This window comes from Prosopis cineraria, unplaced genomic scaffold (assembly GCF_029017545.1).
Source record: "Prosopis cineraria cultivar Desert tree isolate PC_DT_omini unplaced genomic scaffold, ASM2901754v1 PC1, whole genome shotgun sequence".
In the NCBI taxonomy this organism is placed as follows: Eukaryota; Viridiplantae; Streptophyta; class Magnoliopsida; order Fabales; family Fabaceae; genus Prosopis; species Prosopis cineraria.
Genome location: NW_026555332.1, coordinates 39,690,445 through 39,709,973, shown reverse-complemented (window position 1 = coordinate 39,709,973; position 19,529 = coordinate 39,690,445). Strand labels below are relative to the sequence as shown.

Below are 19,529 nucleotides of genomic sequence, written 5' to 3'. Positions count from 1 at the left end.
AAATTTTGAGTTCAAAATACTCTTCTGGTCGGCCAAAAATAAAACTCAACCTTTTTTCTATAAAAAAAAAACAGAGAAAGCATTAAAGCTCATTAATCATATCTAAAGATTCAATAAATATCCAATTTTACCTATTAAATATACATAATACTCTGATATTTAATAACCTTTATACCATTTAATAAGAACGAAAAGGTAAAGATAGATAAAATAATTATTGAAATACCCTATAAATAGGATGAAAAGAAATGATTTATTTGCCATATAAATAGAATTAAAAATATATTATCTCATTCTCAAATTATAAGATATTTTAATAAAAATAAAATCTCATAAATGATAATTTTTTTTAATATTATCTTTCCTATTATATTCTATCTATTTAATATTCTTTTATAGATGGAGTTTTAACTAAAGGGTATTTTTAAAAGTTTTTATTTTTTTTGTTTGAAAAAATAAGGTTGTAAAATGTATTTAATGAGTTTTATTAGTATATAAATTTTGTTTTAAAATATCTTATATATTGAGATTGAGGGAATATTAATCTAGATTTTTTGAAAATCCTTTATCTAACATTTTTTTATGGGGTTCTAAATTGTCATCATCTCTGTATTTTTTTATTTTCTTTTATTTTTTAGCAAAGTCATCATCTCCGTATTAAAATCCATATTTCACTTGTTCTTTTCCCATTCGGCCATTCCCAATTTCATGGGTTCTCGGAATTGGAGGAAATCCATAATCCAACAAGCTTTTAATTTTTTAATTGCACCAACTTGCTTAATTCTAACTTCTTTTTCCCACACAATAAATGAATAAATATAGTCCAAGCAAATAAAATACTCTCTTTGTTTTTTATTATAAAAGGAGTTATGATATACTTTATTATTTTTTATAAGAAAAACTATAAAATTCAAAAAGTATTTATTGCATATTTTTAAAATTATCCCTTATAAAATCAAAATTTATTTTCATGCAACAAATTTATTTTATTAGTTACAAAAGGTAATTTAATATATATTTTTTAAAATTTCAGACGTACTCAACTAACTTTTTTAAAACTGCGTATATTCAAATTGTAATGGTGTCACTATCCACCAACGATTTTTATTTTTTTTATTTTTACCAGCTATCCACCACCGCTTTTGCATCAACCTACAGACAAAAATGTATGAGCATTTACAATACAAATATAATGATTAAGATTAAAATTTGAATAATTAAATTAATGCACTAATAAAATTTAAAATTACAATCAGGGAAATATAATAATCAAAAATTAAACAAATATTGCTACTGGAATATAGAAGAGACGTTGTACTTGCCGGTAAGGTATGCTGCTCAAGCTTTGAATCCTTAGCTGGGAATGCTTTTCCTAAAATATTTCCCCACACACTCACAAAGACTAAAACTAAGCCCTCATGTTTTCTACTGCTAGTACTTACGTCTATTGATAAAGTATGTGATACTTGATGAGTATATGCAAATTAAAAATGAGAAAAAGTTTATTCCTCAATTTCAGCCCTTGGAAAAAAAAATTATTGTAAAATAATCTGAAAATAAAAATCATGTTGGTATGGATTGAGGATTTTGTCAACGAGACGGAAACTGGCTAGAACCAGAGTGACATGACAGAGCCACAAGCCCACCGCGCCAGCTGTGATGCTGTTGTTTTGTTTTGTTTTGACTGCTCACAATGCTCCAACTAGTGACCACGAAGCTCCCACGCACCTTCGTCAGTCTTCACCCACCAGAATGGGGTCCCATCGTCGCGTCTCCACGCTCCCTCGCACGCGCCTTTATATTCTCTTAAAATTTGTTTGTTTATATTTAAAAATTGAAATATACCTTTGAGACACACATATGCATGGTGATGCATCTTTCACCACCCCATTGCCTAGTCAGCTTCTTGGACCATCACATCATCGCACACTTATCTTCATTCACATTCTATCCATATTCAATTCCACACTCCCATCTTCAAATCCAGCCCCCCACCTTTGACCTAATCTGCCCTTCTGAACCTTCCCTCAAGCCACAATCTTTATTTTCCCTCCATTCCAAAATAAACGTCGTTTCTACGAAGACATGCACCCAAAAGCTTTTTTCTTATGTTATCATCAAGTACTATTGTAATGAAATGAATTGCATACTTTTGCACACGCAGAGGCAACATCGTCTTCTTTATCATCTACATCAACTTGGCCTTCTCTGAGATTAAAAAAATTTAATTTACAACATCAAATTCCAGAGATTAATCCTCAACTTCCTCCAAATTACACTTACAAAGGGAGGATCTGAGTGACAAAACACACAACACTTCAGACTCCAGACCCATAATCATATGTTAAACCTAACAACGAAACGAGGTGAGAAAGGCTGAGCTTTCTCTCCCCGCAAACACCTTGTCTTCTTTTATTCTTCAAAATCACAAAAAGACTTGGTTGGTTCTCTCGCCATATCTCCATGTTACATGACATGACGCCTTTAACTCATGAACAAGGACTGTCTGATAGACCTTTATATACATATATTACACTAAAAATTTGTAATTCAACAATGGCTCCTTTCTCTCCCAAAATCTCCTCTGCTCTTCGAACTCTCGGAAATTTTTCATCATCTACCTTCTTTCCTCAGCTTCATGGTGTTGATGAGGCTTTTGGTTATGAGTTTTATGCTACAGCAGAAATACTGCAGTTTCGCCTATCTCTGCTCAAGCAATCAAAGCCCTCAATCCTGACAGCTGCTGGTTTGTGGCCAAAGCTCATTCGAACACAGCCTCTCGCTGAGGAAGAAGAAGAAGGCGACGAAGGCGTGATTGAGAATGGATTGAAATTGCCGTTACCGAATTGCTCGTCTTGGATCACAGGGTTTGAAGCCCTGCTCGGTGGAGATCCACAAAAATATGGAGGCGAAAACCCCACTTGGCTCCCAGATCGGTCAGCCAAACTTTCCTGTTGAATAACATGCACAAAAACTTCTGAAGGTTAGATTTTTTCTGATCTACAAGATGAAATCTTTTGTCGTCTTTAAAAGGGGCGCATCATAAATCACCAAAATTGAATTTTATTTGGTGGTTGGAGATTGAGGCGGAAAATAACCTTGGGGAGAATAATATCAAGAAGCTCTGCCCGAACAACTCCTGATGGATCTTCCATGTCTGACTGGTGGCTGATTTGTTTTGAAATAGTTCAAAAAGTTAAGATTATTACAAAGAAAAGCTCAGAATTTGTGATTAGTAAAGGATAGAAATTGAGAATTACCTGAATATTGGCCGTCTGATGGATCTTATGTGGTCGTTCATCGTTGAAACGTTTAAGCGACCCAAGCGACGAGGCTTAGGGCAAACCATCGACTCCTTCCTCATCTCCTCGCAGCTTGTCCAGGCGTTTTGTTGGTTTCTGCAGCAATTCATTTTCCTCTTCCTAAATCTTTACCCTCAGAGATCTATACAAGGAAACGCCTGTAACCGCGAAAAAGAAAAAGAATAATGAAACTCGTTTCGATCAGAAGATAACGAAACAAAATTCCATAGAAATCTGAGCTCTAAACATAACCACACCCTAGAAAGATCCAAAGATTCAACCTTTCTCACATAACAAAAAAGAACACTTTTCATTCGGCAGCTAAGGGGAAGGGGGGAAACGCAAACTCATAAATTTCAGACAGACAAGTTCCAAAAATTAACTGCGTTTTCAGATCCCCCAAAGAGGGACCAAAAACACAAAGATTCATAGAGAAATCAGGACGAAGGAAGAAAGTACCTGAGCTGCCTCAGAGATTACTCTGAGAGGAGGAAGATGAAGAAGGAACAGGGAAAAAAATTTTGGGTCGAAGCAAAAAATCGTGAGGCAGAGAAAGGGAGGTAAGGAGGAAAGAAGGAAGGCTTGGCACCGTATTCATAGATGAGAGGAAGATAGGGAGTGACGACCAAAAGGGGAGTAATACTATAGTACGATGAGGTGCAGATTACAATATGCGACCGCGGTTATGAGACGTTGGATCGCTGAGGGTTGGCCTCGGATTCGGTGACGTAAGGAGATGGGGGATTGGATTCTGGTAGGGGTCGACTTTATTCGCTGACGCAGACGGAGAGAGAAGCCGCATAGCATGTCGCAGACTGCTTTTGTGGTGATTTCTCAATTTTGCCCTTCTCTCTCATTTCTTCCTCATGCATTGAGGGCGACAAGCCCCACGGCTTGTCCACCCCTGTCCGTCGTGTGTAGGATAGATCACAAGCATATGTATGCTTCATCAAACCAAAACGATCCCTTGGTAGACCTCAAATAATGAAAACCAATCAACGTCTGAATATCATTCATTGTATTTTTCGGTCATGCACAATAATTCTAAATTAGTTTACACTTTTGAAATTACATCCCTTTTAAAAGTATAATTGATTATAATAAATTTTAATCAATTCTATCTATATCCATCTCGATTTTTTTTTGGTCAATATATCCACCACGATTATTCAATAATATACATATCAAAGATATTATTAGAAATATTTATTTGTTTCATAAATAAGAACTTAAAATTTTCTATGACATAAGTTCTAATCTGAGTAAAGAGTAACCATTTTTTTTTTGTTTGGGTCAGATTACAAGTTTTTATAAACTTAAAAATGAGAATTTAGCCTTCGATGAAAAATATTAAATGAATTGTGTTAAATGTAAAGATTTTACTTTCTTGTTCATAATATATTTTACTCTGCAATTATATGCGTGCGGCACGCCTTTCATTGTCATTGATATTCAAAAAATCCTCGTCATATCATACCATAGGCATGTAGTGGTTTTTTTTAGGAGAAACTATTAATTTGAAATTAAAATCCCTAAAACCATTTCTAAAACCATGCAAATTGAATTTTGTATTTTACACTATTTTCTCCTTTTTTTGTACTTTGTTACTCTTGTTATTAAAAAAATATATAGTATAGTTTCATCTGGTATATTTAATTTATTTCAAATTCAAATGATTCAAAACGCATTCCACAACAGCAACTAATGATTATTTGTATATATTGAATGTAAATTGACAACCCATTGCAAACCCAAGGGGTTATTATTCTTGCTTATAATCCACAATTTCTTGTTTATAATAGGATCCGATAAATGATAAAAAAATTGAAATAATAATTGTGGGAATAAGAATTTTCATTGACACAAAAATATTGATAATAATAGTTGGGCTTTCGAAATTGGACAAAGACGGGCTGCTTTAAATGCGAATGAAGGGATGACACGTAAGGCAAGCAAGCGCCATAACCCCAAAGGCACAATTCAATGAATCATATGGGATTATTTGAAATTATTTTTATTTTATTATTTTAAAAATTAATATTTTATAAAATATATTTTGAGAATAAAAAATAATAAAATAATTATTTTTTTATATTTTTTTATTTTTTAAAATAATAATCTCAAAACACTTAAAAGTTATTTTTATTTTTTTGCTCTCCCGAGCAATATTTTATTTTTTATACTCTAAAATATTTTTTTAAAACATGTTATTAAATAAATTTTTTTATTTTTTTATTCTGAAAAATAAAAAACTGTTTTTAAAATATGTTGCCAATCAGATCTTATATTAGTGTACGCGCACACAATTATATATTATTTTGATTCAATATAATATAATACGGACATACAATCATATATTATTTCGATTCGAATTTTCCTTTAAGTTTAGAGGCAAACCACATAAATGATATATATGCGCGTATTTAAGTTTTCAAAACTGTAACGATAAAGACTACAAGATTGAACAAAAGGATATTTGCATGATCAAAAGCAAATAATAATAATTTGACTTCCCAGAAAGACATCGCAGTGGCGTGAAAACATTCCAAAGTTATCCATTGAAAAAAAGGGGAACAAATTGATGAAGGGGGCACAAAAAATATATATATATTCGATTCCAAAGTGAAAAAAAGATATAAAGCTCTATGAATTATGAGAATGGAAGATGAAGTGCTGAATATTGAAGTGGGGGCGTCCATTGGAAGGATAAACTTGTTTGATTTTGTTTATTTTCTTTTCTTTCATTCAATTTTATTTCCTCAGCTCAAGTTGGCGCGCACATTCCCCATTTCTTTGGTTTCTTAGGTGTCCGATCTTCTATAACATAGTATTTTCATTTCAAATTTTAAGTATGAAATTAAGAAATTTTTTTAAAAAAAATATATTACTTAACATGGACAAGGTAGAAAAAACTTTAACTTTTAAATAGAATTAATAACTTTAACATTTTTCTTATTTTAGTAAAAAAATATTAGAAGTGACCTGTAGATACTACCGAATGGAGCATATTCTAACTAATCCAAATCATCAATGGGCAAAGGCGAACAATGGTTCAAGGCTTATATATATATATAGGGAGAATTACATTCAGCTCCTTTTTAAAAAAATTAATCATAAATAAGGATCAATAAAAATCTCATTAAAAAAAAATAAGTCACATTCTCATTTTAATAATAACCCATTCGACATTGGTTCTTATCTGTAATTAATTTTATTGGGAGAGGGTTGGATGTAATTTTTTTAGTATTGATCTTTATTTGTGATTAATTCTTTTAGGAAGAGGCTGGTTGTGATTTTTTTATATATTCCTTCCTCTTCCTTATTAATATATATTTTTTATTGATATATTTAAATAGAAATAAAAAACAAAAAAATAATCTCACTCAAAAACCCCCGCAGACTTTCCTGGACAGCCGAATCTGAGCCTTCCGCATTTGACGAGCATTTTGGGAAAGTATGAGTGAAGAAGGCTCAGATTGTGTGAAAGTAATGGATTTGGGAAGAAGGGGCTCGAGTTGTACGACAAAATGGTCGGGGTTTCTCTTAAACATGTTTTTTTTTTTAATTATTTTAAAATTTAGAGGTAATTAGTTTTTTTCCCCCCTTAAATCTTATTTTCAGTTAGTCCCATGAGTGTGGAGTGACATTTTAAAATCATAGGGTCCTTCCATGCTAATAACAGGCGGCATGGTCCATGAGTGAGATTTTCTCAAAACAAAATTTTCCCATGGACGAGGATAGTAGTGCGGGAGTGATACGCGAGAGGAAGATCAGGAGATGTCGCGCATCTTTGTACTTTTAAAGTTTTTTTTCCCACCAAACATACATCCATGTAATTTGTGGTTTGTGCAAACCTTATAATACTTTTATATATGATATAGATTACAAAAAATTTATTAAAATTATAGGTATCAAAATACAATATTATTTAATATTTTAGCCAGACATCTTATAATCTGGACAAGGTTTTATTTTTTAGAACGTGCTTTATAGCTATTGTTATAAAACATCTAAAAATTAATATTAATTACTTGTGCTAATAAAATTCTTCATGTCCTGTTTAGTCGGCATATTGTACTTCCTCTCGATCTCTTAATAAAAGTCCTAATTTTGAAAAACACATTAAGTAAGGAAATGCTGAAATTTAAGTGATATGTAAACATTAGTTTTCCATTTCACTCTCCCCCGTATTTAATGCTTTAGGAAGGAGTGTAATTTAAAGGGAGGCTTTCAATAAAGACCCCTGGATTATATTTATTTAAATTTAAAACTTTTAAATTTTTAAAATTTTATTATAGTCTAGGAGGATTTGATATTCATTTTCTGATAAAAAATAAAATTATTACTTATTTAAATTAATATCAAAATTGTTATATTTCACTTATTTATTATCCTACTTAACATATTCATTTACTTATAAAATATTATTAATTACCTTATTTCAATTATTCATAAGGTGAGAATAGGGTAGACCTCTACACTACAACCTACTTTAGGCCCAACCTAGCACATCATCTTTATTATCATATTATATTGTAATTGTTAAGTCCTTTTAATTATTATGTGTTATAATTGATAAATTAGATTATATATTATATATAATATATTAATAGTTTTAAAGTATATTTGAAATTTTTAAAACTAAAATATGAGTATATTTAAAATGCTTATTTTTAAATAGGCTTTTAAATAAGCTTTCAGATTATTCCAGGCTTTAGGTAGATTTAGATTTGAGATGTGACAAAAGTCTTATACAGACTTTAAGCTAGCTTCAAGCCTTTGATTTGCCACACAAACTCAAGCTTCTAATTTAAATAGACTTTTAGGCCATGCTAAACTTTAGGTAGTTTCAGGTTTGAGATATAAGAAAAGCTTTATATAAGCTTTAAGTCAGGTTCAAGCTTCTGATTTACCACACAGGCTCAAGCCTATCCAGCTAAAGTCTTACTCAACCTAGCCTATTTCCACCCCTATTGTTTATTTTCTTCGAATGAATCAAGTGAAGTAAGACAATGAACAAGTGAAATAAAACAATAAACAATAGTCTGGAAATAAATAAATAACATATAGTATAGTAATCAATAAATTGTCTTAAAATAATTTAAACACATAAAAATGAAAACAAATTACGTAGGGTAATAAACAAAATTCTATAAATAAATTAACAAGTGAAGTAGGACAATGAACAAATAAACTAAGGAAATTCTTATATTAATTTAAATGGAAAAAATTTTATTATTTTTTAAAAAAATTAATATCAAATTAGTATCTATAAACTGCAGTAAAAATTTAAAAATTTAGAGGCATTAGATTTAAATAAGTAGATTTAAAAGTCTTGATTAAAATGTTCCAAATTTAAAATACCAAATATGGGATAGGTAATTTAAATTTCCTATAAGATATATTCTTGGAATTGATTACGTCTAAAAATTTGAATTGCAACTTATATTTAAAGATAAAAAAAAAGTGAAAAAAAAAAAAGGGATCCATGTTAGGCGACGGAGGAAGTAGTAAAACACTAAAACTTGGCAAGTTGAGATTGAAAGGCATGCAGACTCCTTTTTAGAAGATCACGAGAGCTTGCCTCGAGACTGCGACATGTCAATCTTATTGAAGAACCAAACTAACCCCAACTTTGGAGGCAGAAACATGCATGTGACTATATATGTGAGAATAAGCCATAACCTTGCAATTATTCTCATAAAAATAAATCTCTCTCACGAGCAGATTCCAAACCATTCACAGAAGCAAACAAGGTCTCAACTAGAAGCATGCATGAGCCACTCACACGAAGGATTTTCTTTTTTCTTTTTTTTTTATTAAAATCATAATTCATTCATAATCAAATATTACAAACTCAAATCATCTCTATATGGCCATTTTTCTCCCCTTCCTCTTCTTCTTGAATAAAGGAGGGAGGATGGTTAACACGAAGGATTTTCTTCCAAGTTCCAATTATACCATAAAATCACAGCAATTAATTAATCGTGCCCTTGTCAAAATCATCCAAGCCAGACTTCGTCACCGTAGTAAACAAACAGTACTTCGTCACCGTAGCATCAATGTAATATTTAGGAAGAGGGGGCTATGCTGGGAGACCGTATCTTTAATTTTCACCCAATCACATGACATGAAAAAGTGCTCCCTGGATTATTAGTACAAGGGATGCTCCTCCAACACATAACATGGACCACGTGTAAGAAATTTAAGGACTGCATTCTCTTTTCAGTTGGCTGGGTTTACTTGCACGAAAGCCCTCATAGCGAGTTTTGATTTAACATTTGCAGCAATGTATATTAAACTGTGCTGAATGTTAAATCTTAATGGCCAATAGGTTTCTACATTTATAGTATAACCGGTGACACGCGAGCCATAAAACCAATAACATAATAATTAAATAAAAAATATATTAATTAAATATATATAATTTATATATGTGCCTGCGTGGATGATGCATATAATAAAACCACATTATGCCTAGTTATATATTAATAAAATAAAACAGTATGACCTTAAATTAAGAATATCATAAACTATAATTTTATAATTAGCTTGTCGAATATAAGTAGATTTTGATTAAATCGAGTATTAAATATGTTTAAAAATATCTACAATTGCACATTCAACTCTAATTAGTCTCAACTCAACACAACTCTAACCAGTTTAATTGTTGGATCTGGTTTAAAAAAAAGCGCTTGATGGGCCTTTAGAGATAATCACTGTTTTAATAGTTATGTTCCATTAGTGCCTTTCTTGACACTCTTTATCTTATTGGTCCTTAATTAAATAAATGACAAAATTATCTAATTTACACATACTTGTAAAACTAATTTAACTAATTTATGTGTTAAAATTATTTTCATTTTTTCCACTATACCCTCGATCAATGTTCAGGTTTTTATTAAACCTTAAACGGTTTGTTTACATTCCAATGTGGGTCAAGTTTTTTAAATATATTTATTAGTGGCTTTTCAAGGTAAAAATATTAATCACTCCTCAAATTTGGTAAATTATCTTATATAAAAGGAAATCACTTTTTTTTCATTGAGCATAGGTTTAATCCTATTCTAGAAATAATTGAATACTAAATGTGGGTACCTCCCATAATGAGAATTTAAACTTTAATTTATCATGTTGTGAGAGATTAATCTCTTTTACTAGATTCAACTTTTATTGGTATAAAAAAATCACATTTGTCTTATAATTTGCTACAGTTTTGAATTTAAGGCATGTTTTGTAAAATTCTATGTCTTAGTAAATGAGAAATTTCATAGGGAGTTTTAAGCTGAATTAAAAACCTTAATTTTACCTAATTATATCTATTAACTGGATGCACCATGATCTATTATTTGGTATTCACATGGTTGGGCTATGCCATCATCATTCCGACAATTTTGTGGCAATGGGATCACAAAACTTCGGATCAAACCTGAACTTGAATATCAAAATTATTTTTTATTATTAATAAATTTTTAATTCACACATTTCACACCCCTAAATGAAGTTTTAATATTTTAGTAATAGTTTGTCTTGAATACTTTTTGAAAGTGTTAAGGAAAAATAAACATGAGATGTTATTTCATATGCTTTCATCTTCACTCTTGCAATTATTAGTCTCCCTTCAATAGAGATACAAAGCCATCTCATTTATAGAAAATAAATAGCATGATTTGTTTTATACTCCATGCAAAGTACGGATTTCACAATCTAGTTGATTGATAGTTGTTAATTATATCATATAAAATATATAAGGAACCGAATTGTTTCTAAGTTATGAATACTCATCTAAATTCTTAATTAACTTTCACGTAAAATACCGGTTATATAGTCTAGTTACGTTGATTGATAGTTTATATTATGCCTTATTGATTTAGCCCAAACATTGACATTATAAAAATGCTAAACATCTCTTAAAGTTTTCACTAGATATTCTATTTCCTTGATCATAGGTGAGAAAGTGTGGCAAATTAAAGCATCGATCGGACCAGCTTAGAGGTTCCCTTGTTGGTTCATCGAATGATACACATACCCGACATCGATCATTTTGCTTTGTGACCCAACATTTTTCACTAAACATTGCCGCAACCAAATTATTAGAAGTTTGATAATTAAAATAAAATTTTCAAATTAGTTTTCAAACCTCAATAATGAATAACATTTTTGAAAGAACACAGTAAACTCTTCATTATTTTTTCACAAAAAATCTTATATCTAGAACCAAAAAAGGCATCTATGCAAGATTTTATATTTAAGAACAGAGTGAGTATTTAATTTCTTTGTACTTATTTGTTTATCTTTTCAATTTAAAAAAACTTTATGAAATTTCTTATGAGAAAAAACAAGGTTTTGATCGGCAATATCTCTAGTTATTAAATTTGAGCAAATCCACCATCCTATGATACAAACCTATTAATAAAAGCCACACATCGTTTATCAAGTTTCGAGCTTCCAAAAGATTGAGCGGATGTTTTACGGGCTTAATAATTGGGCCGATCTATTTATGGTTCTGGCCCTTTGTCCCACCAGAGTTCAGATTTTTATTTGCTGCGTGCATGGGAAAGGTACTGAGAAGTAATTAACAGTGTTTTAAATATGATTATTTTCAATAAGGAATGTCTGTGTAGGTGGAAAAAAAATCATCTTACATAAAAATTTAATCTTTATACCAAGACAAAAAAAATCATCTAAGTAATTTCATGTTCAGACCATGTTTTATATAACTATTTATAAGATTACTAGAGCCGTCAATTAGGGCCAGCCCGTAGGGCCGGCCTTTTTAGGTCCGAAAAAATTGAGGGTTGGACTTCTATTTTACCTTTAAAAAAGTAAATCGGGCCTAAAAGGCTAGCCTTTTTAGGCCCGAAAATAAAAGGGCCGGCCCTTTTAGGCCCGTTTATAATTTTTTTAAAAAAATTATAATATAAAAAAATAAAAGATTAAATACATAATTTAAAGAAATGAATATATTAAATGCATTCATTCATCCCTCATTCATTTATTAAGATTTAGCTAATAATATTAGTTGAGATTAATTTTTATTGGTATTCACTTTGATATTGCTATTTGATATTAGACTTAAATATTTTAGTTTTCTTTATTGTTGTGGTGTAAATTGATTTAAATTTATTTTTTTAAACTTAATTTTATGAATAATAACTTTTTTATGATTATAAATATATATTTTATAATTTTTGATTGAAAAAATAATTTTAAAAAAATAGGGCCGAGGCCCTGAGGGCCGGCCCTTTAGCCCTGAGGGCTAGGGCCGGGCCTTAAAAAATGGAATTCTGATATGTAATCAAGCTTATTAGGGCCAGCTCGTTTAGGCCCTGGCCCTTCAAGGGCCGGTCCTTTAGGGCCGGGCTGACCCTAATTGACAGCTCTAAAGATTACCCTCAAATCTGTTTAAGAAAATCGACTGTCTCCCACTTTAATGTAACAATCATTGGCTGTAACTAACATGATATTTTTGTTATATAACAGTATAAAAGTGGAACATTTGAAAAAAACATTTTTTATATGAATTTGGATTATTTTAACCGAGTAGAAGAGAAATAATTCTAAGTGGAGAAAAAAGTGACATGATGATTTATTTATTCGAGAGGACCTAAATCTCAATCTGTAAGTTTTGTCGAGGTATTGTTTTATCATTTAGTGGTGTTGAGATGGGATAATTTATTTTTTCCAGGATAAATATGTAAACCCTCTTTGAAATAAAAGATAAGAAGAGCAAAAGGAGTGCATAGTAATAAAAAAACGAGTCCACAGACACAAGTATATATTCTCATTTTTTATACTATTTTTATGTAACATCAAACCATAGATATTACATAATGATGAACTCACCGCATTTAGAGCTGGAAAACTGTGGATTCCGACACGTTCATCGATGTTTTTTCAAAGGCCAGCTATTAATAATTGCCTTTAGAATAACAAATATATATGGCTTACGAGCTCGAACCTTGTGGACTTGAAGATTTGGAAGTATATTTTTTAAGTTATAATTTATATGTTTGCATTTACTAATTTTATCCTTTTTAAAAACTACAAAAATTAAATGTAGGTTTATAGATCTGACCTTAAGCTCTGATAACATCGTTCGGGCTTCATGAATGACGACGGGCTTAACACGTTAGTCAGCCGGACCTATTTCCCAAATCTAGGTCCCCGCCAATATAGTTGAAAATATAAATCCTGCTATATAGATTGGCTTGGATAACTTGTTATATGTTTGCCAAAAAAAAAAAACAGAATAACTTGATATAAATAGGATTAATATGTAATTTAAACTCTAAAATTTATAAAATGTTTATTATAAACTCTAAATAATTAAATTAAAATAATTTCACTTTTATTATTAAATTTTAACAAATGTTTGTTAATTTTTTTAAACAGGGGGCACAACATGCGATTTTTATCAAATTTTGCCCTCCCTTTTTTTTTAGTGAAAATTACACATTAGGTCCTAATTTAATGAAGTTTTTTTAAATTTAATGATATGGACGAAATTACTTCAACTTTAATTATTTATAATTTAAAATATACTTTTTAAAAATTTAAAGTTTAAATCGTCCATAAACTTATAGTTCATGATTCAAATTATTTATTATATTAACCTTTATAAATATCATGTTGAGTTGAAAAGTTGGCACAAATAAAAATTAATATTTTATGGCATAGATAAGATAATCTTTGAATAAAATGGGCTATGGGTTAAGACCAACCTGTTTAACCCATATTATTTAGAAAATAAAAATCAAGGAATAAAAAATGGAGGAAGTTTTGGCTCCCTACCCCGCAAAAACAAGCAAATTTGAAATAAATCTTAATAGAATGGATCAATCATATATATTTATGATGTAAATTTTTTCAAAAGTATGGAATATTATATTGAAACTTATTATTTAGATGTAATTTTTTTAAAAAAATCATGAAAAAAAGTTAAATGAGTTGGTAGGTTATCTCATTTAACTTGCCAAATCTTAAGAGTTGGGTGGATATTTTTTTAATCCATATGAAAATGAGATAAATTCAATCTAACTCATTTTTTTACAAGGGAAATTATGTAAATGCCGAAGTCCTATTTATTTGTAAATGTCAAAATTTAACATATAAATTTAAAAAGTAATTTATAAATAAACTAAAGAAATAATTAATTTTTTTATTTACAATCTGATTATAATTCTCCTTTTCTTTATAACCAAACAAATTTATGGAGATAAATTTTAAAAAAGTTTACATGGAGCCTCAGAAAAGTCATATCATATCATTCATGAGTTTCAGATAACATGAATTTTTATATATTTTATATTTTTAAATGGTATTGATAAGCCGTGCCATCTTCTGAAACAATGTGAAAGAAATTGATGCCATGGCCACAGAACTTTTTTTTTTTATATATATATAATAATGGAGGAGGTGGAAAGCTATCATACGGAAAATTGCCATCAGAAATTACTGGGGGAAAAAATGTTTGAAAAGAAGCAGCCATAAAGAAAGATGTCCCGATCAATCAATATAGACGAAGGATTATTCATTGAGAAGATTTTTGGAGAAACTAGATTCTTCTTATGGTGTCGAATGACTAATCTTGGACGTCTATTATTTTGTCAAGGCTTTCCTGAGCGTTGATGATTCATTGGAGAACTATTCGAGTTACCAAAAGAGTAGTGTTGTGAATTTTTTTGTTGGAATTATAAATCCACTTGAATAGGCATTGAACAGAAGCCAAGTTTGATTTCCTCTAACACCTGTGGAGATTTCTAGTGACCAATCAGAAGAAAGAGGCGCAGCTGATATGGGTGGGATAATGAAAAGAGTTGGAAGATGCAGTAGTGATTTGACTGTTGGAAGGTGCCAAGGCATGCTGCAATCAAATCAATATTTATTTGAAAAAACTGAAACTCGTAGAATTAAGAAAATTAAAAAATATAGACCAAAGTATGCAGAGCATGAGATATTTTTTAAAGAAATGAACATTAAAAAATATAAAATATTTTAATCTTTTTAGTTATAATTATTGTATTTTTTTTAAAGTATTCTTATTGATGAATGATTTTATATATATTATAAGGTGTTTAATAAGAGTAAATATGAAAAGATAAAATTAATTTAAAAGTATGTAACTACTTTATTGAGGTGATATTCAATTAAAAATATCTTTATAAACAGAAAGAGAACATAATTTCATGATAATTAAATTAACAAACAAAAAAATATGAACAATATGAGTAGATCATTTTTGTTTTGAAAGTATAGCAGATTATATTTTACAGTTCACTGCAATCCGACGGCAGACCTAACTTTATAAAATATGAAAATAAAGACGCAAGCCTTTAATTTATTTCCCTTCATTTCAGACGCCAAAAAACAAAAACAAAAACAAAAGAAAAAGAAGAGAAAACTGATTTATTGCCTACCGTTATTTCTCCAGTCTATCACATGTGTACTATATACTTCTTTATTTCTGCAGATACTGCGTGTAGCAGATGTCTGGATTATTGTTCTTTAAGATTCCGCTAAAACTTAGTCTAAAAGCCCCCCTAGTAGATAAACCCTAATTTAAAAATTAAAAGAAAAAAAAAAAACTAAAGTGAAAAAAAAAAAAAAAACGAAAGCTACTCTTGTCCTTGTCTTGATGTTCCTTGCTTTGTCTCTGGTCTTTCCCTTTCAGTGTTCATCTTTAACTTTGCCTTCCATGGATTTCTGGCTCCAAAACCCATGCGCGCGCGCGCTCTCCCTCTCCGGCTCTCCCTCTCTCTCTTACTTTGATGATATATATATATATATGGGGTCCCTCCATTTTCTTTTCTGCTTTAACCCCTACAAAAGCATGTTGAGGATATTCCTTTACTTTGTGCATGACTCATGCATGCACAATCATCATCCAGTCACGAAGCAGCAAGAATAAGAATTAAGAAATCTTAATATAATGATGTGAAACGTGTAATCTGGGCGAGTGAGTCAGCCCGTCAATGTGCAGGGAAGAAAAGTGGAGAGGAATCTCTTTGAAGCTTCCCGTCCATCGCTGTCACTTTGCTCATCTTCTCCTCACACCAATGCAACTGTTCTTCGCTTAAATCATTCATTCTCAAAACCCTCGACACTACTTTTAGATCTATCAGTGCCATCAAAATCTCCATCTCTTGATCCTCCTTCTGCTTCTTCCTCTTCCTCAGACATTTCCGTGAACGTCGAAGATCTTTCACCTTCGTCGTCTTCTGCATTATATATATTACCCGCAAATGTCAATGTTAGTTAACTAATAATAATAATTAATAAAGCATACATGCATGCGGTGATCTGGAAAGCAATATTTAATAATAATCAAGGGGTATTAATTTAATTAAACTCTGTTAGGACTTGCCTTTTGGTTAACCTTCTTCATGAGCCGAAGTAATGTTGGATCCACAGAGTTTCTTCGGTTTCTCTTAAAGTAGGCTGCCAGGATCTGACAGGGCTTCTCTTTATCAGCCTTGAGGAAATTCATGAAAGTTCTGATCCCATCCTCCATTATCATAAGAAATGATGTCGACGATATTCTTGACTGATAATCACTCTCCCTCTGATCATCCTCCGAATCTTCAAGAGTTACGCTCGTAATTAATTTACTCAATTCTATGATTCATTCTTATTCTTCTATATGTTTGCTTTTGCCTACCATACATAGTATCTATAGCTAATAACATTACACAATCTAAATACACCACAAGATATAAAAAATTGTAATAAAGTTATTGAAAATCAGGCTGGTTATTGAATCCGTTGAGGCACAACCGTAGTAAAAATAGAATCAACCCAGCAGTCATGAGTAAAAATAAAAATTTAATTAAAATACGCAAAAAATATTCACACATATATGTTAAAAAGAGAAATATTTAAATGAAAAAGGCATCGATTTATATGTAAGTAGAATATTCATTTATAAATTACGCACATGCAATCCAACAAAAAGTTGTTAAAGTATAAATACGAGGAACAGCTATTTTCTATTTTTTAACCAAAAAACATGTCATTTTAGGCTTGGCAAGGGGAAAGAAAAATAAAATCTTGATTAGACCAGTTAGAGGACTGATCCACTGTGGGTTCAGTAGGTTTGACTATACCCACCCAAATTGAGTTTTAATACCATCAGTGATACCTATTATTACAGAGGGAAAAAATGAAGTCTTAATATTAAAGTATTTAGTGAACCAACCTCGATATTCTGGGACAAGGAGCAGTTTTGGTGCCAAAAGCCTCATTCTGGCATAGATCTCTGGTCTCCTTCCATGCTCATACGGTTCATTCTCAACGTACCTCTGCAGCAACACCTGAAATTGCTGGAATTGTTGGGCAACGATGGCAGGACAACCATCAAGACACGATGCTTTCTTTGACTGAAAATTCTGGTAGTTCCAGTTCAGAGCTTCCCATGTCAAGCAGATTTGTGCAACGTACGCAGCCTCCAGCTCCCGGTATGGGTTCTGACGTATGTGAGCTGGTGTTTTGTTTATATTTGAAAACTTGTACGCTATACGCTCTGATATGGATCTCGGAGATACATAGATTGACTTCAAAGACTCTGAAAATGTGCCACAACTCGCAAATATATATTCAATACAGTGAAAGAAAAATTAAATTTGGTCAATGAAATACCAGTTTCGTGTAGTTTCTGTGCGCTAATTCTATCTAGGAATGTCATTTCTTCATCGTACTTCTGGAACACGGTGTAAGACTCCCACTTGGGGCAGCTCCTTCTGGAGGAAGAAGAAAACGGGTCATCGGTTCCAGAATCTCTGCAAATGGCTGAGCTCCTCCAGTCCGATGAGCTCTTGGAGGTGGACCCCGCAGTGCATGAGTCACCATATATTTCTTCTTCGTCCTTTTCTTCAACAATCAGCCTCTTCGTTTTCAAATTGGTCGGAGCCAAAACAAAGAACCTGCCATCCCCCATGAAGTTGGCCTCCTGCACTTTCTTGTTTTTAATAAGCCTATCAGTAACATGATCCTCTGCAGAAAGCATATAGCAACACCTGTTGCTTAGCGTTGATAGAAAATCATGTGAGTAATGTTAATAATTATTGAACGAAGGTGATGGTGTGGAAGTACCGTCACATGTTTTGTCACTGTCCACTAAGTCGCTATCAATAGGAACAGTGTTCAGTACAGAATCATCATCAGCGTGATGATGATCTCTTGCAGCAGTAGCATCAGCATCAGCAACAACTTGTTCTTGTTGTTCTTCTTCAACAAGCCCTTCAGTTTCAAAGTCTGAAACCAGTGGAGATCTATGAACAGACAAGGTTTGATCAGAAGCATAGTGGTTTTCCAATTCGGAGGTATCATCATCAAGCGAGCTCTCCCGCGGACTTATGAAGAGGTCTTCGGAGAAAGACTGAGGACTAGTCTGGTGGTGGTCGGAGTGCAGAAACATAAGACTTTCTCCACGACCAACGACGTCGGCCACCAGATGGTCTCTCTCGATATTATTATTATCCCTCGAATCATAACAAAACCTTTCTTCCCTTCCTTCTTCCTCCTGGTCTTCATCCTCGTAAAACACATACTCATACTGCTGATCTCTGCAACACAGACACCAAAACAGAGAAGTATGTATATATAAGTAAGTAATGCGGGAGAAGATAAAGAAGGATGAGAGAGAGTGATGCGGGGAGACAGAGAGAGAGACCGGTGGAGGAGGGAGTAGTTGCCGACGAAGTTGAAGAAGCGGAGGAGGAGGAAGGAGGAGGAGGAGAGGAGGAGGAGGAGGAGGGAGGAAGGAGGAGGAGGCATTGTAGAAGAGTCTGAGAAGAGCTTCTTGTGGAGAACAAAGGGGCATGGCGGTGGAAGATAAGTGGCTTGCTTTGCTCCAAAATGAGCTACAAAGCAACTCCACCATTTGCCAAAGCCACTCGCTAAAAGAAAACAAATCGCTGTTAGTGCTCGCAACGCACAATATCCGTCGCCTTCATATCTTTCCCGGGTCAATAATATCGTCCAGATATTGTGCCCGGAATCCCTATTTTGCCCCTCCAGTTCCCTTTAATTTACCCTTTATCAATCTCTCGTCACATGCATGTCCCAAAGAAACTTGCGGTGGAGTCCTCTCTAATGGGTACTTTAGGTTAATTATGGCAGCTTTTCTCTCACAAATGACACGCAGCTAAGCTCAAATGACATTTTTTAATCCATGGGGACATATTTGAATTGCACATTTTCTTAAAGCATACTCCTTCTGTATAAATA

At 32.1% G+C, this 19,529-nt stretch overlaps 2 protein-coding genes across 2 annotated transcripts; both read right to left on the bottom strand.

Moving 5' to 3' along the window:
- Window positions 1-2,177: 2,177 nt before the first annotated feature.
- Window positions 2,178-3,918, bottom strand: LOC129305922 (uncharacterized). The gene is made up of 4 exons (XM_054946136.1): window positions 3,762-3,918; window positions 3,261-3,460; window positions 3,099-3,168; window positions 2,178-2,951 (listed from the first exon to the last, which is right to left on the bottom strand). The coding sequence occupies exons 2-4, from the start codon at window positions 3,410-3,412 to the stop codon at window positions 2,670-2,672; spliced, it is 504 nt and encodes a 167-aa protein (XP_054802111.1). The 5' UTR covers window positions 3,413-3,460; window positions 3,762-3,918; the 3' UTR covers window positions 2,178-2,669.
- An 11,584-nt stretch (window positions 3,919-15,502) lies between these two features.
- On the bottom strand, window positions 15,503-19,212 carry LOC129303070 (uncharacterized). Its single transcript, XM_054942125.1, has 6 exons — window positions 18,973-19,212; window positions 18,393-18,865; window positions 17,940-18,293; window positions 17,500-17,865; window positions 16,669-16,883; window positions 15,503-16,522 (listed from the first exon to the last, which is right to left on the bottom strand). The coding sequence occupies exons 1-6, from the start codon at window positions 19,074-19,076 to the stop codon at window positions 16,274-16,276; spliced, it is 1,761 nt and encodes a 586-aa protein (XP_054798100.1). The 5' UTR covers window positions 19,077-19,212; the 3' UTR covers window positions 15,503-16,273.
- Between the last annotated feature and the right edge of the window lie 317 nt (window positions 19,213-19,529).

Bases quoted from the DNA above. Each gene is read 5' to 3' on its own strand.
- LOC129305922 (XM_054946136.1), bottom strand. From the start codon at position 3,412: ATGAATTGCTGCAGAAACCAACAAAACGCCTGGACAAGCTGCGAGGAG. The intron at 3,169-3,260 runs GTAATTCTCAAT...AAAACAAATCAG, and splicing joins ATCAGACGGCCAATATTCAG to CCACCAGTCAGACATGGAAG. The intron at 2,952-3,098 runs GTTATTTTCCGC...GTTATTCAACAG, and splicing joins TTGATATTATTCTCCCCAAG to GAAAGTTTGGCTGACCGATC.
- LOC129303070 (XM_054942125.1), bottom strand. From the start codon at position 19,076: ATGCCTCCTCCTCCTTCCTCCCTCCTCCTCCTCCTCCTCTCCTCCTCC. The intron at 18,866-18,972 runs GTCTCTCTCTCT...TCTGTGTTGCAG, and splicing joins AACTACTCCCTCCTCCACCG to AGATCAGCAGTATGAGTATG. The intron at 16,884-17,499 runs GTTGGTTCACTA...TAACTCTTGAAG, and splicing joins CCTTGTCCCAGAATATCGAG to ATTCGGAGGATGATCAGAGG.